At 39.0% G+C, this 24,603-nt stretch overlaps 1 protein-coding gene across 3 annotated transcripts in view; it reads right to left on the reverse strand.

Moving 5' to 3' along the window:
- MAP3K20 (mitogen-activated protein kinase kinase kinase 20) overlaps positions 1–24,603 on the reverse strand; it is a 187,150-nt gene that overhangs the window by 51,835 nt on the left and 110,712 nt on the right. For all 3 annotated transcript variants that reach the window (XM_049615510.1, XM_049615511.1, XM_049615512.1), the window contains exons 6-10: positions 23,088–23,116; positions 22,828–22,965; positions 15,634–15,720; positions 9,750–9,824; positions 4,914–5,020 (exon numbers count right to left, since the gene is read on the reverse strand). In XM_049615510.1, the coding sequence (XP_049471467.1) occupies positions 4,914–5,020; positions 9,750–9,824; positions 15,634–15,720; positions 22,828–22,965; positions 23,088–23,116 (436 nt within the window). The remainder of the gene's footprint in view (positions 1–4,913; positions 5,021–9,749; positions 9,825–15,633; positions 15,721–22,827; positions 22,966–23,087; positions 23,117–24,603) is intronic.

The following is a 24,603-nucleotide window of genomic DNA, read 5'->3' on the forward strand; positions in this document are numbered from 1 at the left end:
TTTATTTTATTTTATTTTATTTTATTTTATTTTATTTTATTTTATTTATTTTAATGTTTATTTTTGAGAGAGAGAGAGAGAGAGTGAGGAAGGGGCAGAGAGAGAGGGAGACACAGAATCCAAAGCAGGCTCCAGGCTCAGAGCTATCAGCACAGAGCCTGACATGGGGCTCGAATTCACAAACCTTGAGATCATGACCTGAGCTGAAGTCAGACGCTTAACCGACTGAGCCACCCAGATGCCCGTTTCTTGTTTTTAACAAGGTGTGCCACGGTGGGGGTATTCTAATCACGAGGGAGGAATACAATCAGCAAAGTATTCTGCCAAGAGACACAGATCTGAACATGCCTCACAGCGCCACACAGCTCACTCAGTGCCGATTACAAGGCAGTTATGTGGGGCAATGAAAATTGCAAACATGAGCAACAGGGTGACACATTTCCTGTTCTTAATGATCATGGCTGTTATTGCTAATAAATCAATAGTAGGAGAAACAAGCTGAAGATATGAACAAGGAGATATCTGACTGTAGATTTCTTTCCTATCATCTATTAGATCAAAAGAAAGAACATAGTTCACTTAAAAATTTTTTTTTAATGTTTAGAGAGACAGAGAGGGAGACACAGAATCTGAAGCAGGCTCCAGGCTCTGAGTTGTCCGCACAGAGCCTGACGTGTGGCTCAAACCCACGAATTGCGAGATCATGACCTGCGCCAGAGTCATATGCTTAACCGACTGAGCCACCCAGGCACCCTGGAAAGAACATAGTTTATATGGTTTTAAATAACCTAGCTTTAAAAAGAATTTTAAGGGGCAACTGGATAGCTCATTCGGTTTAGTGTTCAGCTCCTGATGTCGGCTCAGGTCATGATCTCACGGTTGTGAGATAGAGCCCCGCATCAGTCTCCATGCTGGGTGTACAGCCTGCCTAAGATTCTCTCTCTCCCTCTCTGCCCCTCCCCTAGTCTCTCTCTCTCTCAAAAAACAAAACTAAAAAATAAATACAAAATTTAGAATTGTAATAAAAATCACTTAATTTTCTAAAACAGAATGTTTCATCTGGTCTATGTGTAAGGAAGCTCTACCACAAAACAAGCATTTCCCAGAAACACAAGATTTCCTACACATGCTTCCAACAGTAGTCATGTGGTTTCAGACACAAGACAAAAGTCAGGAGAAAGAGGACAGTCTGAATGTGTTGCCCTTTGAAATATCCAGATGATGTGACAAAGCATTTGATTCTTTTTGGTATGTGGGACAGAGTGGGATGTTTTTGCCTTGATCATAACCTAGAACAATCACGCTCTCGTATTTCTCTTTGCTCAAAGGAATCAAGTGAACTCTGCATGGTCATGACCGGATGGTATGGCGCTGGCCACGGTCCGGGAGCAGCGCTGCGCAGAGCGTGCACCACAGCAGGCCTGTGGGACCAGACCACGTGGGTTCTGGTACTGGCTCTTAGTGCAATCTTGGGCAGGTGACCTAACATGTCCATCCATCTCATTTTGCTCTGTGACAGAAGTCAGGATTGCCGTATGGATTAAAAAAGATAATCCAGATAAAGTACGAGCATCTGGTGAGAATATAATAAATGGCAGTTGTGTGTGTTGTTACTCTGATATTATTCCCTCTGGTTTTAACCAATTGCCACGTTCAGATAAAACAGCCCTGCTACTTCTTAGACTGGTTTAAGGGTTCAGGTAAAGAAACATATTCTCTCACCAGCTCTCAGGATCAACTGGTTTCTCAAAGAGAGCCAGGGAGGAAGCCAGCTAAGCAACTGCTTGCTTTTTACTAAAACACATTAATGTATTACCAATGTTATTTCCCTCATCTTTTCATCTTCAGACATTTAAAAAAATTTATTATTCAACCATCCAGGTTTGTAGAAAATAAAGCCGTCCAAATAGAAAACACTCTTCCCAAATTTAATTATCCACTGGTGTCACTGACCTTTTGATACTTTTAGGTACACATACCATCTAAACGTAAATGTTTATAGTACAAAAAATGCAATCATTCTAATCATACTGGACCCTAGCCTCTATTTGTAAGTCATTTATCAGATCTGTATTATCATAAATGGCTCCATCTATTCTGTATATGGAGATAGCATCAGTTGTTAAAACCATAAAAATCACAAAAAACCAAAAATCTATTGCACCTTATGCCCTTTCTAATTTACAATTCTAAATGACGCTGTGATAAGCGCATATCTGTACATTCTTGTATAGCCTTTCATTTCCTCAGGAATGGAGTGGTAGTGGTGGAGGCAGCTGATCTATACTGCCAGACTGTCCTCCAAAAAGGTAGTAGTTTCACCAGCAATGTATTAGAAAGTTTATTATGCTGGATATTTTCATAATGTAGATTTTTGCCAATCTGGCAAATGAATTATGTTCCTTATAGTTGCTTGATTGTACGTGAGGTTAAATATTTTCATATGTTTATTGGCCATTTGAGTTCTCCTTTTGTGAAATGCCTTTCATGTCCTTTAGAATGATATAATTAAAATGTTATTTTAAAGGCAGTAACTCTGTCTACCACTGTAGTCTTCCAAGTGTGATCTGGGGGCCCGTGGGAGCTTTTCAAAGGATCGAAGAGATTAAAGTGGTTTTCAGAACAACATTAAGACATGACGTGCCTTTTCTCATTCTCCCACAAGTGCACAGACCCTTCCAGAGGCTTCGGGATATGTGCCGGTGCCGCAGGCTGAGTGCGGAGATAGGATTTATTGTTACTTAAATGAATCAAGAGCTACATACTTAAATTTTTTCTCAGTTCTAATTCTGAATGTGGTAAATACTGACAGATCTAACTCACTGCAACTGAAGCTCTTTGTAGTCCTCAATAATTTTTCAGAGTGTAATGGAGTCTTGGGACCAAAAGCTTCTGGAACTGCCAAGCTACTATCTAGGGGGAAAGAAGTTACAGCAGTGTGGCATTTGTCCTGGAAGTTTATGGTGGGCACTGCTTTTGCCAAAAGGAGGTTTTTACATTTTTCTATAGAAAATTTACCAACTGTCCCCCTATTTTCTGATGTTGTTGGCATAGTTTTAGTATCATATCTCAAGGCTATTATAATACACTAATTTTAAAATCCCACTAGTCTTTTGGATAACAGATCAAACAGCATCCCCTCAGGAAATCCTTTTATTATTTCGTCAGACTAGATTTCATGGTTGCATACTCTCAGATGTCCAGTAATTCTCTGTCATAATTCTTATCAAAGTAGTAATAATAAGTTGCTTGTGCATCTATAGTCAGTAGTTCAACGCTAGACCCCCTACTCCATATGCACTAGGGCTGTTCGGCTCATCACCATGGCACAACACAAGAGCGCCTTGCCTCAGCAGAGGTTCTGGAGTATGTGAATGAATGAATGTAAGAAACACACCTGTCAATAAATCAGCTTACGTTTTTATATTCTCTTGTATGATATCATAATGTCTTTTACTGTTGCTGCCACCATGGTGTTTCCTTCCCCAAATATTTATCGAGCAACTGCTGTGTTCGAGGCCCATTCTAGATGCTGTAGGTATAGTAATGAACAAAAGAGATTATCTGATCCTTTTACATTTCAGCCAGAGAGGTACAGATAAAACAGCAAACTACAGAATTACTTATTAATTCCAATAGCAGTAGAGGCTCTAAAGGAGATGCTCTCGGGGCACATAAAGTAGAACCTCATCTGATCTAGGGTCAGAAACACTTCCTTAAATACACGTTATTTCAGTTGCTATCTAAATGATGACTAGGAGCCAAGCTGGATGTGGGTGTCAAGGGTGGTATGCTGCCGAAAGGGACGAGTTTTATATAGAAGAAACTGCATTTGCAAGGACTCTGAACAAGGAAGAAGTATGCATCTACTGAGGGACTAAAAGCCAGAAATTAAGAGGCAGAACTATGCTCTTACGGTAAGGCTGCTGAGGTCAGAGTGCAAAGGGTCTCCTGAGTCTTGTGCAGCGTTGACCTTTATACTAGAGTAATCCCTTACGCGGATTTGAAACGAGTGATCTGATTAATTTGTGCTGGTCTCTTACTGTAGGAAACAAGTATTAACTTACATGTTTTGTTAATTATTTAAGTCCAGAACGAAACCCCCTCATACCTACATTCGAGCAGAGAGTATGACTTTTGTTTCCCTAAATAAAAACTGATTTAACTCACTGGCCTCAGATAGAGATTTCAAAAGAATAAAAACCAATAAGGTTACTGTAAAACAATCATACAGAAAGCCCAAGGAAACGTCTAAGAACAGGAGTGAACAACTCGATGTTTCCAAGGTGCATGCAGTATTCATTGGGCATCAGCAGGTGGCGTAAGGCGTCACGTTACCGCCAAGGCTATCAGGAGCAAAGATAAGTTACTTAAATCTCTGCTGAGTCAGGGAGGAATAATGTCAGCTCCCAAACATGCTATTTATATAACTGCAGCACGTGACCTGGCTCAACTGTCTCATCCTGGGCTTGCTCCTTCCACTCACACATTACAATTCTCTCATTAAGTTTGCTTTCCACTTGACAAAATTTAGGATTCATAACATCAATAGTTTTCTTTTAAAAGTGTTTTTATAGTCTCCCTACCTCCTCCATCAACAGATCCAGTACTCTGCAAACTCCTAGGCAAATAATATTTTTATTTCTCACTGGACAGATGCCAAGACTTCCTAATACAGAGTGTATGGTACAGAGAAATGTCTGGTAACTGTCTTCGGTCTCAGGAGATACGATTTTAATAGTCTTTCCAAATACTTAGACATATGCAATGGAGGACTTACTAGATCTCCAAAAAATCTTAACATAAAAAACAAAACTCTAGAGTGTCATCAAGTTCACTGGTTTTCTTCTTCAGTGGAGCTGGACCCGATCTTTTAAAGCCAGAGGCCATGACTTGGTGCAAGGCTTACCTACCTCCACTCTGCCTTGTTGTGCAGGAATGAGTTACACTGGTCAGGAAGGCTAGTATCATTTGACATGGACTCCAGAATTGAAATGATTTGCTTGAAAGATGGCCGTTTCTGAAAGAGAGAAAATAATAAACTTGTTGGGACTTAAAGTAGGTCTTTAAGAGAAAATCCACAAGCAAAACAATAAGCTTGACATACCATAACAAAATAAAATAGCATGCCATGTCCTGACTTAGTTATTACAACTGTCTGACTACTCAGGTTTAAGGGAACCATATTCCTTATTTTCAATAAATTATAAGAATAGTCTTGCCATTTTTCTATCATGTGGCCTAAGGCTGGAATAATTACAGTTTTTCTCTAGGTACGGAAAGTACGAATTCTCTTTTGGGTAGGATTAAGGAGTCCTAAAAGGGAAAAGTTAAATCCTTTAAAAATCTTTGTGATACAGCAAGTTTAGTAAAAGTTAACGGTGGAGTCTGGGTGACAGGTCTACCAGTGTTCACCATAAAATTCAATCAACTTTTCTGTATGTTTGAACATTCTTACAATGTTGGGGGAGAATCTACTTACTCTGTTAGAACTACTAAAATTTCCCCAACCACTGGCTGATAGAAAAAGCCCCCCACTTTAAAGTCATTATGACTTCATTGTCTGCAGTGTTGACTCCACATCATAACTAGTTTGGGAAGCGGGAAGCTCTAACGCACAGTTTACTAGGAATTGAAAAAGTGGTGGTTCGGCACATTTCTTTAGCGGTAACCACACTAGTCTGTTGCCTTAGACTCTAGCCAAGGCTGAGACAAAAGGTTAAAACAAAAATGGAGAAAGATAACAAAAGGATGATGCACATTCTGTCTTCATCATGCCTCATAATTATACCATTTCTGAGCAAATTACAGTTGCAGCAATTAAAACATGCATTTTAATTTAGGAGCACAAAAACAAGAAGGAACAACGTTGAGGTGGCTTGCTCTTAGGACTTGAGTGCTTCCTACCTTAAGAAAGACAATTTTTCCACTTCTCAGGAATATAAAACTGGGCCATTCATTCCGAATTCTGCCTTCATTGTATTCTTTTAAGGGCGTGTGTGCCTGTATGTGTGTGTGTGTAAGAAGAGGGCCTAAGTAGCTAAGTGTCGCTGATACACAGTAAGCCTTGTAATAAGCAAAGAAGAAAATGCCTTAAGTAGGAAATTTGAAAAATACAGTCTTAACTTTATTCCTATTTTCATTTCTCCTACCATGTGTCAGGCTGTAAAAGGAAAAATGTTTTAATTGTTTGCACAGGAACTAATTATATAATACAGGATTTTCATTTTGCATGGAAAAGCAGTGAGAGGCTAAGAATATTTTTCCCTACATTTAATCATTCTTGAAATAAAGTAAAACTCTTTTGTAATTAGGTGACAAGTATCCCTAGAAAAATTTTAATTTTATAGGTAGAATACACAATTAGATGGAAATTATCAAAGTGAACATTTGAAAAACAACAACAATATAGAATTTTGTGGTGATGATGGTTTATAGATATTCTGATTGCAGAATACAGTATTTGGTCCAGGCCTACGTTCCCTTTAGTATTCACGTAGGTTTTGCTTACATTAAAAAAATTACACCTAGGGCCATTTATTAAGCATTTATATACATTATTTATTATCTCCATTTTGTAGATAAGGAAAATCTCAGAAAAATATGGATTGCCCAGTGTCACACGAGAGTAAGATATTCCTATCAAACTCCGGGCTTTATTCTTTTCTTATTTAGAAATGCCAGTTTAGAACTGGAAACTACCTACCTTTACTTCTTTTTTTCTTTGATAAACTACTTTGAGCACCTGGTGTGAGCCATTGGCCCATGACTTGACATTTACCTAATAGCTTTCTCTTGTATTCTCTTTCGCCTCCTCATTGCAAAAGAACATTTTTCTACAGGTGAGCTGAATATTTTTTTTATCTATGTCTTTAAAGCATAAAGGCTGGGAAAAAAAGGAAAGGTTTGTAACCAGTCATGGCTCTATATATGTGCACAGGAGTGGCATCAACTTCTGGCTGAATTGCTACAGACTTCTAGCCAGAAAACTAAAATGTGCCTTGGTCTGGCTACTTGAGTTAACACATTGGGCACCCACTTACTAAATGTGTGGAAGGTGCCAAAGGTAGCACTGTGCCCTCAAAGAGACAGCAGTCCATTTAGACAGAAAAGAGATTTTAAAAAATACAACAGCAAAAGGTAAGGCCTTAGCCCAGATTGTGGTTTAGGAACAGGAGTACCAAGTATGGGCTGCAGTAAACAGAACAGTCAGGGAGGGCTTGATGTTGAAGTAATCAAAGGAAGAAAGAAAACAGGAGGGCACGCCCAGGGAAGGGATGTGTGGAAGGTATGGCTGGAGATCAACCATGAGAGCTGGAAGCATGGGCCGCCGCTGGATGTACAATGAAATACAGAAGGAATGTATTAGTTGTATCAGAATAAAATGCCTTGAATGTAGGAAATAAAAATCAGTCTTAAACTTTATACTTCACCTGGCTAGAATACAAGACTCCTCTCGTGCTAAAGAAGGGTAAGCTGGCTACATGTTAAAGACATGCCAACTTGATGGCTTCACGGGGCCTGATGTCCTTCCTGTGTTAGGTGTTTACACTACCATTTCATTAATGCACCAAAATGTATATTCTTAGAATTTTAATTACTGAAGTACGGAGCTTCCGATTAAGAAATTCAAAACCTGCTTTGCATACTGAGATATAATTGCAGTTATAGAGATTTAGTTGTGTTAATCATTCAATGCAAATAATTTTAGGTAAAATTTTTATTTAAGTATCAGAGAGAAAAATACCACCAAAATGACTATATATGCCACAATGGACATGTAACTGGTACAGTATGGAAAAGGTAGTATGATAGCATTAAAAATATATATATGTTCTAGAGCAAACTTGCAAATAGCTGCTTACATTTTCTACTGGATTAGCTGCAAAGTGCAGGCATTTCTCTTAGTGCTTCAAAACCCCATATTCTGTGAACAGAGGCGGGGCAAGACCATTCCAAACCTATACAGCTTTGTCACTGAATACTAATAAAAACAATCATAGTAAATAAAAATACTAACAGAATTTTTAAAATGTTAAATTCTTTTTTTTTAATTTTTTTTTTTGGTTTTACATTTTTTATTTTTGAGAGACAGAGAGAGCACAAGTGGGGAGGGGCAGAGAGAAAAGGAGACAGAATCCGAAGCAGGCTCCAGGCTCTGAGCTGTCAGCACAGAGCCTGACACGGGGCTCAAACTCACGAACCATGAGATCATGACCTGAGCCGAAGCTGGACACTCAACCAACTGAGCCACTCAGGTGCCCCTAAATTCGTTAATAAAAAACATTATGAAGTCAATAAAAGATTCTCCTTTCAAAAAGGGTGAAGATAGTCTGATGAACAGGAGTGAAAGCGAAGATTGAGGTTGCTGGTTACCAGGGCCAAGGGGACATGTACAAGTCAGGGAAGACCCAACCACAAACTCCTCCAAGACAAAGCACGGCCACCCAGCCACGAGGGAGCACGTGGGCGGAGGCGCCTCACAGATCTGTGTCCCCTGCTGCTCTGCAAACTGTACTTGGTGTTGAGCTGTTCTCACTTGATGGTGTGGGACGACGTGCTAGGTAACAGGTATGATTCAGCATGAATTCTGTGTTACACAAACATGTTTCTCAGACTTACCGGTGGTTTATGCATTATTCCCGCTAGAGAAACACATGCTATAGAACAGACTGTGTTACCATCATGCATTCTTCCTGGGCCAGATTGGAACAGAGTTTAAATTAAGGAAGAAATTCCATTCTTAAGTCTTAGATCTGTTTAAAAAAGTCAGTTCGCAATAGATTTCAGTGACAGAGTGGACAAATTCAAACTATAAGATTAGTTCCTTTCTTGAGTCTTTCTCTTCTGTGACGTTGTTTTGCTTTCTAACTTTTTAATATGAAAAATTACAAACATATACAAACGCAGAACAACGTAACAAGCCTCCATATACCTATCACGTGGCTTCAAAAATTATCATGGCCAATCTTGTTTAATCTACACCACCATCTATTTCCTTTCACTTTATTTTGAAGCAACTCCAAGACTCGCCTATCATTTTATCTATAAATATTTCCGTATGTATGTGAGAGTCTTTTAAAATGATCTTTGCAGGGAAAGGAAATGGGCCTTCATGCTCAAATGTGATAACCACATGAAAGTCTACATTCTGGAATGTCTCCAACTCTATTGTGATAGCTTAAAAAACATCACGAATCTAGTTTCTCTAGAAGTGCTACTTTTGCCTGGTCTTTGGTTCAGACTGCTTGGGTTCCTTCTCCAGTCTCACCATGTACTAACCTGTGGCCTTGAGCATTACTTACCTTCTGTGTGCCTTGACCCTTCATCTGTAAAATGAGTGTCATAACACAACCTATTTCATAGAGGTATTCTAAGGAACAAATGAGCAAATGTGCATAAAGTGCTTGGAGCAGTGCCTGGCATATAATGAGCACTGTGTGCTAGCCATTTTTATAACATGAAAATGCAATACTTATTATTAGAGATTAAAAACAAAGGAATGCAATTCTTTCCATTGAGTCAAGAGTGCCAGAATGCTGTAAGAAAGCCAGTAATGAGTTTCTAAGGATCAAGATGAACAAATATCAACAGAAAGCCTTTACAGTCCATCCGGGACTCACAGAAGCAGCAATGCAGCTTGCTTTGTAATGAATCTTATTACTCCAAGTTTTAGAAACTCAAAACCAAGAAAACATGTGAAATTTCAGAATTCTGAACAACAACCAAAAGAATATTTATTTATATACCTTGGCATCAGCTTCCCAACACTGACGTAACAGCTCAGCAAAACTTCTGGGGCAACTGCTTGGAATGGTTAATCTCTACCACAGAGAAAGGAAAAACAACACAAGGATTGACTCAGTAAGGTAAGCAAATACTGAAAGGTCATACAAGTTAATTTAAGAGCATAAATAAGTCATTAACTTTAAAACTTCCATTGATTGACACGTGGCAAGTAAGAATTTATGTTTAGATTCATAATATCTAATCTCTAAAGACACTGATGCTACTTTTCTTCCAAAACGGTATCCAAGTGGATGGAGAAGTTGGATTCAGCACCACAAATCCAAAAACACCTAGACACAAGTCTAAAAGAAACTACAGTAGGACAGGGGCAAGGAGGAACAGAAATACACACTGTAAAGCCACAAACCTATCACCATTCTTTCATAGACAGCTACGAAATCTGCAGACAGGTCGGGCAGCCAGGCAACCAGCTTGGCTCTGGCAGGAGGTGTACAACTCTGAAAGCATCTTCTGCAGAGACCGTCAAAGAGAGAATTTTAAAGAAGTGTGCCTTTTCTCATCAGCAAAGAGGATATTCTGTTTTTTCTTTTTCTTTTTTTTTTTTTTAATGTTTATTTATTTTTGAGACAGAGAGAGACACAGCATGAACGGGGGAGGGTCAGAGAGAGGGAGACACAGAATCCGAAACAGGCTCCAGGCTCCGAGCTGTCAGCACAGAGCCCGACGCGGGGCTCGAACTCACGGACCGCGAGATCATGACCTGAGCCGAAGGTGGACGCTCAACCGACTGAGCCACCCAGGCACCCCCAAAGAGGATATTCTGAATGTATGATCCCTTACGGGTAAACCGCAGGGACTGGACACAACAGAGATTATATAATGTGAGGATCAGTCCCGTTCCAACATTTTATACAAGTGGTTCTCTAGAACTTGCGATGTCCCTGGAGGCTCTCTGCAGAGACATCTGCAGAGGCATTTTTTGTTTGTTTTAAAGACGGGAGGGCTGCACCTGGCATGGGTCAAGAGTACTAGACATCCTTCACTGTGTTGTAAATCCCTGATTAAGTACTCCCTCATACTCCACTAAACTCCAGATGCCCCGGGTGCAAACAACAGGGTTTATCATTTTCTGACCTCAGACTCTCTCTTGGATTTATAAACACATTTTTTGAGCAGTTTTAAAATACAATGAATCAAGAATGCAACAACTAAATAAGATAAATCAAGGGCAGATTGATCTTTGCAGTACTCATAACCTTACCGAGATGTTTGGAAAACATCACCTGCAACAGCATCGCTCATGCTGCTGGAATCACTGATACAATTCAGCTCGACTCTGCATGTGTAGCTGTTGAATCCTATTTACCCGCAGGGACAAGCATCTAAAATTGTTCCACACTCTCCTCTCTTGTGGCCATGCCTGTGCATTTATACATTGCAATACCTTTTTCATTGATTTCTTCTTTATTACAGTTAGAGCATTATGTTAACTTTAAAATATAATGTGCATAATGGGTAGGTTGCACTACCTCTGAATTTCATTTCAGGGAAGTAGAGGGACCATTAACAGGGTTGTTATCAAAAGAGCGCTGGGTGTGAGTTGAGAACTGCCGCACTAAGAAGTACTGAGATTTATTCCACAGTATTGTTTACTGAAGAAGTTTTGTAAATAAAAAGCTTAAACTGAATTTTTTTGGAATTGGGGAAGGTTGTGTATAAAACTAGAAAAAGAGTTGTTCTGGCAGGAAAACCAGATGATCTATATTTAGAATTACAGATAACCTTAAAATCAAAATAAACCAAAATAAAACCTTATAACCAAGTTTTAAACAAAACAACCCTCTCCAAGTTAAAGGTATGCTAAACATCTTTTTAATTGATTACATAGAACAGAGGAGATGTAGTAACCTGCACTCTTATTTTACTGTAATATATGGTAAACCGTACTCCTATTTTACTGGAAACCTTTTGATGAAGATCAAAAGGAAAATCGGGTGTTTACTTAAACACACACACACACACACATACACACACATACATATGATGGCTGGTTGGGAGTAGCAACTAAGAAAAACGAAGTGATTGCAACTATTCAGCTGAATCCACTCCATGGCAAAAAAATTTCTCATAAAAGGTAACATTTTCAATATAACTTTCTCACATTTTTTCTAAGAACTGAAATGTGACCTGGATGAATATGGATGTTAATTTTCTGTCATCTTTTCTCACTGAAAAACTTTTTAGCTACTGAATCTTGAGACATTATGAAATAAGATATAATTATTTTAAGTTATCTGATATGGTCAAATATCAATTAAATCTAAACTCACACGCTAATGTAAGGGATTATTTTGGTGCATCAAAAAGTACTTTAAAAAATAAAAATATAAAGTACTTTAAAAGGGAATCCAAAGCATTTAAGTCCTGATTACCTAATTGTGGGTATTCCTACTGCATTAAAACATCCTGAAATGGCCAGAATATTAGCAATAGATTTGCAACACTTCAAAACGGCAAGATTTTAAAAGTTTCAAATTTAAATTAAAATATTTCCCAAACACTAAGTTATGCATGACATTTTTTAAAGGTCATACTCCTTTTTGCACCATTTTCTACATAAGATGCAAAAAATTACTCTTAATAATTTATCTTTTTCTAAAGTATAGTCAACAATGGATTAAGCTTTTTGAGGATTTCTATTAAGAATAGTAACTTGTAAAGATAGAAATTATCCTGCTAGAATATTCTGAATGACCACTAATTGAGTTTTATGGAAATAACAAAGGCAAACATACATGTCTGGAAGAATTATGAAATTTACTAGCAATACCCTCCTACTTTCAGGACTTCTGTAAGGATTCACTGTTTGCTTTAACAGTGCTTTATGTATCTAGTTTTAATAGGATTTAGTATCTAGTTTTAATAGGATTTAATATTAGGAAAAATTGTTTGAAGGCCTTATTTCATTATTAAGCACTTAGAAGCAAAGACCTTCAGATATTTTTAGAAAGTATTGATCTTCCTACAGATCCAAAAAGCAGTCCTAAATGGTGAAACTAAATAAGGTCTAGAGTCTAGCTGAGAGTAATGTATCAATGTCAACTTTTTGGTTTTGGTATTGGCCTACACCTGTATCTCACCAGTGGTAGAAGCTGGGTGAAGGATACACAGAATCCCTTCTAATATTTCTGCAACTTACTGTGAGTCTATGATTATTTCAAAATAAAAGTAAAAAGAAAAGACAGTTCTAATATTTGAATATAGGTGCATTCTAGCATGAGTAGCTTACATTTAAAGTGTCTCGCTAAGTTTAAACACATCATTCTTTACTTAAATGAGGCCTGTTTCAAAAAAAAAATACAGCTTGCTCTTTTCAACTCAAGAACCCAAGATATTCCAAAGTAAAAATAAGTGAATTAAAATAATTAGAAGTTGAAAGGATTTTGGAAATTACATTTAAATCAAAGTCTCGATTTTATTATGAAATTAAATAAATCCTTGGCAAATTTTTTTCAAGCTTTAAGTCAAGTCCCAGGTAGTTAACATACAGTGTACTATTAGTTTCAGGTATAGGATTTAGTGATTCAACACTTAACATAATAACACCTGGAGCTCATCACAACAAGCGCCCTCCTTAATACCCATCACCCGTGTAACCCATCCCCTCCTCCAGCAACCCTCTGTTTGTTCTCTACAAACTGCCAGTTGAGACTTGGCAATTATTTTAATGTTATGTCAGTAGAATTTGTTTTGCTAATAAGTGTCTACGTTTATGAGATGAAATGAAGACTCCTTCACGAATGATGACAATGGAATTTACAGCTAAACTTCCATATTTTTGACAAATAAATACGTAGAATGAGAGTAGAGGGAGAAATATCCTCATAATACCCAAACTTCCTCAAGTTCAGTGGAAAGTTGGGAAAACTTGTGTCACCGTGGGGGGGTCTTTCAATTTGCTATTCTATGTCCAGAATGGGAGGGATCTGAGTGGTCTCCGTCAGTTATTAGCTGGCCATCATGTACACCATGGATAAAACAGTACAACCTGCTCTAGGGAATCCTTCAGGGAAAGGGGGGGAGATAGCCTCTTTCGTGTACATGGTGGGGAGGTTCTGAAGATTATGGGTGATTCCCAGCCCTCAAGCCTGCTATCCAAAGGCAGTTTCTAAATTCATTTTTCTCAACAGCTTTAATAATCCTTGAGAGATACTCCAATGTTTTGAAAGTGCTTCAGATTCACACCTCTTCTGCCATCCTTTAGATGAAGTACTATTTTTAAATATTAATTCGTTTTTCTTAGACATATTTGGAGGGCCCAGTTGGCTTTTAAAAAACTTTCTTCTAGTTTATCTTGGAACAACATAGAGGGAAACAAATTACATGGAGTGTTCTGCTCCAAAGTCAACATTGGGTCAATAATTTTCTTCCCTCTCATTTGTAACCCCAGAACCAAACATCTAATCACCTCACTGGCAAAAGAAACTGAACAGAAACAAGTGGGTTCTCCTATCATGAAAATATCAGTTATTCTATGTACCAGGTCTGATTTAATAGCACACCAGGAATAACCATGACATTTAATTAAAACAGAACAGCTCCTGTGAAACACTGAGCAAGACACGTTCTTGAATATAACTCCTTTTCCTTTTTCTTAAATTGGCAGCTCTCTCCCATCAAGTTCAGCTATCATGAACATTTCATCCGTTCTCAATAGCTCAGGAGGACAAATTAATAAGGTAGCTGGATTATGTGATCTAAACTATGGAAACATGGTTTCTCTTAGTCAATAGCAGCTTTTTAGTTAATCTAGTCTGTTCCTGCACTCACATGGGGAGCAAATCAATCCAATTCTTTTAAAGCATGAAAAAAGGAGTATCTCTATACAGTCAACCTTTTTGCAAATTATTTTATGCTAAGGTTACACTCTTACCTTCTGTGGAGGGCACAGATAAGGTCTGGAAATGAAGGTTTGTGAAATAAGGTTGTTTTGCATTGCAAAGACAACTGCATGCTTCCATTACTTGATCTAAGTTCTCCTAGTACCTTGATATTGGATGCTTCATCCTTATGCTGAGGATTTCCATGCCTGTGCATTTCAGTCACAATTTTAAACCTTTCAAAATGTAGTTGCTCTCTTTGATATGAATGTACCACGTTCTCTGATGTAGGCTCATAGGTCCAACTAACTGAAAGCCTCAATTTGTGGGAAGAAGAAAAGCGAGGCTGGGGACACAGCACAAACGGTGTTTACGCCACTGAAGTTCTTTTGAAATGGAAAGGCTCTGCATGAAGAAGGGAACAGTTATGCCACTGCCTCGCCAATTCCAGTGAGGAGCTCATCTTCAATGTAGTGTTCAACGTAGGTGGCAAAACTGTAATTTTTCCCTTTTTTGAAACTATTTTTTCTTCTTTTATTTTTGAAATTCTCATCTAAGCGACAGTTTCTTGTACTATAGTGACTCCTGCTGGGAGAGGTAAGTTGAAGTAGCTGAAGGTCTCTTACAGATATATCAACTCCCGGCCAGTAAAAAAGATGTCCTAAACGCAGGAGATGGAGTTAAACTGTTCCCCTACCTTGGACGCAATGGCTTCTTTCATCACTAAGAACAAACCCCTAGGTTTTACAATTGAGACTGAGAAACTAGTACAGTACTTGTACAATTTTTGATCTACAGCATCACGACGTGAAGCTGCAACAATTAGATGTAAAGGGTCCATTCATGAGGAATAACATCACTTTGACCCTTTGTGTTAGCTCCTACTGCTAATCTTTCCATAAGCGTGAACTTACTTTCAATTTGAAGAAGATGAAAAAGTCTTTTGCAAAACCCCAATACTGTTTTCTGATCTATGTACCTGAATGGAGAATCGTAGTCTTACCTCGTTTTTTTCCACTACAAGCCAAGCTACTTGTAATCCTTCCAAACCTTTAAAGGGGACCTCCCTTGTTAGCATCTCCCAGAGAACCTGGAACAAAAAGAAAATGGAATTTTTATTCTTGTACTTTATATTTTTGGTGTTTTACTGAAACTTTATCTAACATTTAACTGTATCCAATTACCAGACAAAAACCAACCCCACCTGTAGAAACTTGTGCAAAATGTATATATTCATATATATATATACATATATATACACACACACATTTTGTGTGTATATATATATATACACATATATACATATACACACACATATACATATAAACATATACATACATTTTTTGTTCATTTTTATAAAGAAAAAAACCTAGAAATCAGAACATTTAGAGCCAGACTTAAAATTTTATGAAACCAATGGGCCTACATAATTTATCTTGTAAGTTATGAGAATTCTCACAGATTCCCACAAATTAGATTTTACATTTTGTTGGTCAAACTCTTTCCACCTTCAATTGCCAATAAATTTCTCCATAAGATAAGAACTGGGAATTCAACTGTAGTTTTAAAGGTTCAGTAATGGTCTGATAAAAGAAAAATTGAGCTCTAAATCCGAATCACTGGCTAAACCCTTCACCCCATAATAGTAGGTACTTGCAAAAACTGTAACATTTAAATTTTGTGTTTTTGGAGAAAGCGCTCTCAAAGTAAGTCGGTCTAAGGTATTAATTTTCTTCCCCCTATAACATCATTTATTATATATTCTAAAATGTAATAAATACTTTATGTTCATAAGTATAGGCTGAGTGTGTGTGTGTGTGTGTATGTGAATTTATGTGTATGTCCATCTCTCCACAATCCTTGAGATCAGCATGACTTAATAAATCTGCACTGGAATGCCCAAAGAAAGCAAACTGAAGCTGGGAATGCTGAAAACTGCCAATATTTTGGGTTTCATTTAAAATACTAAGTAATGGAGATTTTTATATTCAGGTGACTTTCTCTATACAAATGAGCATCAAAATCAGTCTATCAACATTTGGTGAAGTGCAAAAACAATTACAATTTTACCCATAAATCACCATAACCACCACTATCACTTATTGAGTGATTATGTTCCAGATGGTCTGTTGAACCCTTTACACATGTTACCATGATTAATATCAACCCCATCGAACAGATATTATCCTCATTTTACAGATGAGGAAACTAAGGCCTAAGAAAGTTAAATTAAACTTGCCGAAAGACACTCTGCTATCAATTGGCACTTGCTGCCTTGCCCTAAAGGTCAAGCTCTTAACCTGACATAACTCTAGAGAAGAGAAGGCTGCAGTATGAGAGAGAATATGACAAACCATAGTGCAGGTGTGGAGCCATGGCAGAGGTGAGAAGCAAATGAATTAGGTTTTGATTTAGATTTCTCTTGTCCCAAAAACAAAACAAAAGCCATTTCTAAATAAGAATGTTGACTGAGGACATCTATTCAAGCAGGTCCTACAAACCTTTAACTCTATATCCACTGCTTCCTCAGCCAGCGCTCGGTCATATTTGAATCAGAACGTGTTAAATGAACTCCGGCTAATACGAAGATAATTAGCAGGAAAATCAGGGAAATCGGCAGATGCTGCTCGAGCAGGAGAAAAAAAATTCGCTGCAGCCTCTTTCGGCTTTTAATCAACTGTGTAAGGTGCTTCTTTAGAAGAGCTGCTGAATAATTCTATTTGAGTCACAGAAGTGATTAGGAAAAGGTAAGGGGCATCCCGGAAGGGGATGATTCTAGTAAGCACTATAAGCAAAGGAAGCTGAGGAAGACCAGAACAGGTATGCAGTCACCCCTGGGACCCCACCTGCACAGGGGAGGGGGACGAGCAGGGAATGAAGCCCCTCCATTCAGTGCACTACCACTCCCCTGATGCTAGGATTGTGGAGGGGAAGGGATATGAACAGCAAGCAAATGGAAGGATTTGGCCTTCTTCAGGAGAAAGAGTACAATGAATCGACTTCAAATAAATCAAATGGTCCAGACCCCAAATGTCGAGGTAAGTGGCCTTGCATCCCGTTTTCTGAGTGTGGCCTGCACGCACAACCCATTGCACAGGCGCACACGTGAAGGCTGACTGCATTGTATGAGGTAAAATGCAAAACCAAGAGCTTGGGAAGTAATACAGAAAAAGATTTCTGTCATTCTCTGTTCCAAAATATTCAGTTGGAAAATAGCCAAAATCTACAAAGATGTGAGTTCTATTTCTCCAAGAGTTCTAACACTGGAAACATAAGAGTTTCATTTTAGTCCCTCTCTGTATCTCAGACATGCTCCTGCAGCTGAGGGTCCCTGTGACAGCCACACACATGTGGGATCTGGACAGGGCACCGTGAGCCGCTGGGCTCTTTAGGTGAAGTCCAGCACCAGCACCTGCCGCGATACCCTGTTACTAATTCACCAGGTGTAGGCGTGTATCAAAACATAGGTGGTATGGTATAGGACAACAGCTGTTTCTACATGAAACACAATGACGTTTGGCACAAAAAAGTCCTTTGTGGAGGAAGTCATTTGGAGGTCTAAAAATATACTAAACTATGCCTGAAAATACCAGTGATGGGGATGCAGGCCAAACATTATTGTGATCTTTCCCCTTAAAAATACTTTCCAACTCATTCTATATTGAGATGTGCTCACGTTTAAATTGTGCTCACAAGGAAAATTTTCTATTTTCAGCTTGCAGAGAAACTTGGACAAGGCTGTGTACTTTTCCTGCCTTTTCTTTTACAAACAATGGAAAGCCATTACCTGAGCCGGGTTGGTTCTGGAACGGGGCTCATAGACAAGTGAGGCAGTGATGCTCCCTCTTAAGCCACTCTATTTTCAAATAGTGGTTCTGGCTCAGAAGCTTCTGAGAAGCTAATCCTGTCTGCATTGTCATCAGGAGAGCTTTGTTTCTAAAGAGTGGCGAGGCCTTGTGTTCTCAGGAAGGCTTATTCTTTCAATGATTTTTGGTTTCCTCCAGCCTTTTCTTTTTTGTGGATAACATACTACACACTCCTCTGGTTTGGTCCTTCAAGAGAAATCACCCTAAGGGGGTAGCACAATCTCCTTTCTTGTAAAATGGAGAGATTGTAAAACAATCGCCTGCCTAGCAGAGTCTGTCAGCTTAGAAGCAAGGACCACAAGATCCATTTCGGGGATTTGTGTCACATTTATTTTTAAGGCTGTACCAGGCTGGTTAGTGTTGCCATGTGCTAAGAAGCCACACAGGTTTATCAAGCTGCGGAGGGCCAGGGACTTGGACGATACTGGGGACTGTTATTATAGCAAGTCTGAAAAAAATAGAAAAATGAAAAGCAAAAACATATTAGTTTTTTTTTTTTGAGGTGGATTTCAAAAAAGGACAACTCTTTTACTATGGTCTTACTCATCTGTATGTGACTGCTATGTATGTATGTGTGTCGGGGCTCAATGACCAGGATGGATTTTCAATGAGCTATGGGAATTCTGTTCTATGCAAAGAGATACTTCAATGACAAGTGGTTCTAGCTACTCACTCATTTTTGAAAGGAGATCAAAAGTTCTAAATAACCAACCACCTTGCTTTCCTAGGTAGGTCTCTCTTTCAAAGTCTATGCATTACAAACTTTTAAAACCAACATGCCCCTACCTTAACAACCATTCGCTACTGCTCTTTCAGGTAATACCTACGTTGACCATGTAATGTTTTCTTCATTTTTTAAAAATGCTATGATTGCTTAAGCAGACAACTCTGAAGAGCATGCCTTGTACTATTTCTTTCACTAAATGGTGTTTATCAAGAACAGAATGGGAATAGGTTGGAATTAAATAAAATCTTGAATTCTCATTTATACTTAAGTTAGTGTATGTGCAATTTTCTGAATGGAATTTTGTTGATAAAGCTATGGGTAAGGATAACCAGAGTTCCAAGTAAACCTCTCTAAGATACTGTTTTAGTTTCCACCAGTCAAAAGAAGTCTCTATCATGAACGCAGAGTGGATATTCAGAAGCATGTGACTGGGGCACATGGGTTCTAAGGTGAAGCATCTGGTGTGTAAATATAGAGCAACACTGGAAATGTTCAGCGACTGGCTATCAGGCATGCTATAAATTACTTGATAGAATGATCTGTTAAGCAATTTGTTAAGTTCCTCAGAACAAAACAAAGGAAGGATCTGTAAACGAGTACACAGAAACCCTTATTCGCCAAGAGAAATGTTCAGGCCCACCTACTAAAAAAGCAGTGAGCAATCACTTGAAGGAAAAGCTTTTTAATAAAGTAAACAACATTTGCAGACTCAGAAAGGTTGATTCAAACTATGGGTAACATGAGGGGGTCAATGAGGAATGAGTGAAAGGGATTTAAAAAGATATAGGAAAAAATCCTAAGCACGGCAAACAGAAGTCACCACCATCGTTGATAGTTTGCGTGTGAAAATGAACAGATTCTTGGTTACTGGAATGGAGATTCTGTCTCAGCTCAGGAAATGCAGTGGGTGCATTTCACACAAAAGCCCCTGGCAACTGTAAGGTTTTGGAGGGAGGTGGTGTGAGATTTGTTTTCATAAATGTTTCATAATACCGAAACCAAAAATTCATTCTGTAGGTAACTCAGAGTTGTCTTTCAGAGCAAAGATTTCTGAGATAGGGAAAGTCCCAGACTTGGGAGAATTTTAAAAGTAAAAGTGCTGTACAAGAGCTTGGGGAGTGTTAAAATGAGCCTCAAAAGTCTTCTAGTTCATATAAATGTGCAAAAAGAATTTAAAAACTGTAACCACATAAACGTGTGTGTATGTCTGTATACACATGACTCTCTATGAACCATTCCGGCCGTGGTGCTCCCCTTCCCCTCCCTCCTGCTCCACAGAGGAGTCTGTGAATGAACCATGGCCTGCTGCACAATGCAGAGTGCTTTTAACATTTGTCAAAGGCTGTAAAAAACCAAAAGTATACACAGTAGAGATTATTAGTGGCCCTTAAAGTCTAAAATATTTACTATCAGGTGCTTTACAGAAAAAGTTTGCTGGCTCCTGTTCCACAGGATGAGCGACACACTGGCGAAATACAATTTAAACTACCCGACGTTAGTGCCTAGCACAGTGCCTGACGCACCAAAAAAATACATTATTGCTTAAAAACAAAGGAGCAGAACTTCCTAAGAGAAAATGATCTCACAAAAAGTCTGAAATTGCAACCAATTCCCTCATTTTCAGACTCCCCAGCAGATGATTTGGAGGATGGTCAGAATGTAATAATTTTTGACACAGGAAACCAGTTTTAGAATCTAGTGTCTTTAGGAACTTATGTTTTTTTCCTCATCTTTCACTGAGACTTATTTGGTCACTGTCTATAATAGTTTATAGCCTTCATCCTTTTTTTTAAGTTTTTTTTCTTTTAATGTTTCTTTTTGAGAGAGAGAGAGAGAGAGCACACAAGCAAACACATGGGTGGGGCAGAGAGAGAGGGAGACACAGAATCCAAAGCAGGCTCCAGGTTCTGCTCTGTCAGCACAGAGGCCAATGCAGGGCCCTGAACCCATGAGCCACGAGATCATGACCTGAGCCAGTCAGACGCCTCATTGACTAAGCCACTCAGGCGACCCCTATAGCCTTCATCCTTAAAAACACCCAGAATTATAGGAAATGAGATATTTAGCCTGAAGCAACTGTTGTCCTCCAGCCTTTAAAATTCTAGCCTTTTGCCAAAAACACGTATTTCATTCTTGTAAAGACTTTTTCCAATAGCCAACAAAATTAATTTCTATTATATTAAATAAATTTGGTGTACATAAGATGTATTATAATTTAGAAAAAGCTTACCAATGAAAACAAGCCCAAAACTTAAGTAATGAAGCCAGCAGTAAATATTCAGAGACTGATGGCCTCGAAAGACAAAGGAATACATTCGACAATGCTGGTCTCCTCCTGGGCCATCAGCTGTCACTCGCAATTGAAATCATAGAAGTTTGGGAAGAAGAGCCATGTTGATATGGGCCAAAATTAGTCTGTTGCTTTTCTTATTATGAAAATGTCCTTTTAAGAGTAATAATATAAATATAAAGGCACTACAATTAGGGGTGAGACCCAAAGAGAAGGAGTTACAAATACTATTTTAGACTTTTTAAGAGATACACAGTATTGTTAGGGATTAAAAAAAAAAAGCTTATCTTTAAAAAGGGGCAACAGGAGTGTGCCTGGGTGGCACAGTTGGTTGAGAGACCGACTTCAGCTCAGGTCATGATCTCACGGTTCGTGGGTCTGAGCTCCATGTAGGACTCTGTGCTGACAGCGCAGAGTCTGCTTGGGATTCTCTTTCTCCTTCTCTCTCTGCCCCTCTCACTCACTTTCTCTCTCAAAATAAAATTAATTAAAAACAAAACAAGACAAAACAAAAACAGGCAACAAATGAATTCCTTCTACTACCAAAGAATCACCTTGCCCATCTTCGCCTCCCATCCCACCGGTCTCCCTATTTCACTTACTTCTTTCTCTCTGCTTATTCCTCAAGAATGATCCACCTCAAAACTCCTCCTCCAAAAGCTTCTGCTCCTTAAGGGATCCTTTCCTGTGGTCTCCATCCCCTGAGCATCCCCTACCCCCACATTCTATTCTCATAACTGTGCTAAGTTGTGACTTTTACACGATACCTTCGATTCATGTTTCAGAGACTCACGCTACTTTATAAGACTCGCAGCAGCCATGGGCAAGGCCATGTGCTAAAAGCTAAGTACCTTTCCTTCTATACTCTCCAGAAACTCACCAGTCAGCTTGAAGTTGACATTCAAACATCTCCTGTTAATGAAATCATGTGGCAGATCTACTGGTGTGTTCTGAGTAACTTATTACAATGAAGTCCTGTTCCAAAAGACCCACGTTCCCACTGACTTACACAGACATTGCACAGTCACATGTCCAGCCCAGGACAGCACTCTTCCCAGGAGTGCGTCAGGCCCGATGTGACTTCAGGGTCCATCCAATTCGCTGTTTGGAAGCAGCACTGGTTTCTTCTCAACACAGGACACAATAAAAGTGATCACAGGAAACGTCCCCGCGACTGGATCGGCCACTGCTCTAGGCATCCCACCAGGAAACAGCATCACTGCCGTAAAGGTGTGTTAAATTGCTGTATCCCCCTCTGTAGGTGTTTGCTTTTTGTTATTTCCTTGGGCAACAAAAGATGAGAAATGAACTCACCACACCATAGGAATACGTGTCACAAGTTTCAGACACAGGGAGACTCTGGATAACTTCTGGGGCCATCCATGGGAAAGTTCCAACCAAGGACATGTGTGTTGTATGGTTATGGAACCGAGAGGCACCAAAATCGCATATCTGAGAAGAGAGAAACAAGTATCAACCTTCTACTACTGATGAACAAAAGAATTATCAGTCACAAAAACCTACATCTGAAGTTTACAAATACTTTTGAAGAAAATTAAAAGAAACAGTCCTACCTTCAATACCCCATCAGCAGCTATAACAACTAAAAAAAAAGAAAGAAAAATTATGATAATCATCTAATTTGAGTCATCTTATACTGAAAGAAAAAACTGCCATAAACTTCTATCTTCCATATGGCATGTGAAAGGTAAAACTGAAGTATTCACTACATTGAAGATTTTGCAAAAAGCTGACATTGAAACAAAACCAAAAAACGAATTCTTTGAGCTGCTGATTAAAAAGGTTTTCAAAACATTTGTTTAAATCAAATGTCATACTGTCCAGTAAACAGGGCATGCATTAATAGTTGTAGAGAGAACCATACTCTTTACTTGGGTTCTGCCACTAGACTGCCAGCATGATATTGAGGAAGGCATCAGCACTATCACTTCATGGTATATAGTTTTTGCTCTCAACTGAAGAGTAATTTTCTTATAGGCAGGGACAAAATTCATTCATTCACCCTTTCACACATTCATTCACTTAACAAATATTTGCCGAGAACCTACTATGGGCAAGGCCACGTACTATGTTCTGGAAGAGGAAGATGAGCAAGACTGGCTTGTCTCTGCTTCTGTGGAGCTTACACTCTAATGGGAGAGACCCTGAAACCATTATCTATAATCAAGTGGGATGACACCTGAAGCTAATATAATACCATATATTAATCATGCTGGAGTTAAAAATTTTAATTTAAAATGTATATAATTAAGTGGGATAAATTCTATGATGAGAGATACACAGAGATTGCCTCAGAACCAAAGAGCAGGGGTATCTAAGTCTAAGGAAGTCGGAGAGAAGTTTTTGGAAGAAATGGTGCTTACACGAAGACCTGCAGAACAAGCTGGGATTAACCAGACAGAGGAGCGCCACAGGGGGAAAGCACATTCTTAGAAAAAAGAGCCTTGCAGAAGGTCAGGAGCAGAGGGAAAGGCACGCAGCTTTGGAAGGCAGGGGCCTGGTCTGGAAGAGTCTTTGTGAGACGTGGAAGGCCACTGAACAATTTTAACCAGAGAACTGAAATGGTCAAATGTGCAGAGGGGAGAGCATATGAGACAACAGAACTGGAGGCAAGGAGATCACTGTGCACACAAGCGGTTGTAGGATGCCTGTACAAAGGCCGCGGCATACCACAGGAGAGACGTGGACCGAGTCAAGGCACATTTAGGAGGCAGAATCAGCTGGGCTTAAATGATGAGACGCAGGGCGGGGAGGGAGGACTCAAGGATGAAATCAAATAAAGAGGCAATACAGTACAATGGTTACAACAGGAGCTCTGCACTCAAACTGTCCCTTTTTATCTCATTTCTAGGTTAGGCAATTGGTACTGCCATTCACAGAGAAAGGGAATGCAGGAATAAGTTTTTAGTGGGTAGAGAGATGAAAAGATCAACGTGAACACAATACATGTTCGAGTCATACGAATATCTGTGCGGCCACTCCCAAAAAGCAGACAGACATGTGATTCTGAGCCTGAGGTCTATTAGGAGCATTAATACACAGATGGGACTTTCATGGCAGTGGGTGAAT

This window comes from Panthera uncia (assembly GCF_023721935.1).
Source record: "Panthera uncia isolate 11264 chromosome C1 unlocalized genomic scaffold, Puncia_PCG_1.0 HiC_scaffold_3, whole genome shotgun sequence".
Classification (NCBI taxonomy): domain Eukaryota; kingdom Metazoa; phylum Chordata; class Mammalia; order Carnivora; family Felidae; genus Panthera; species Panthera uncia.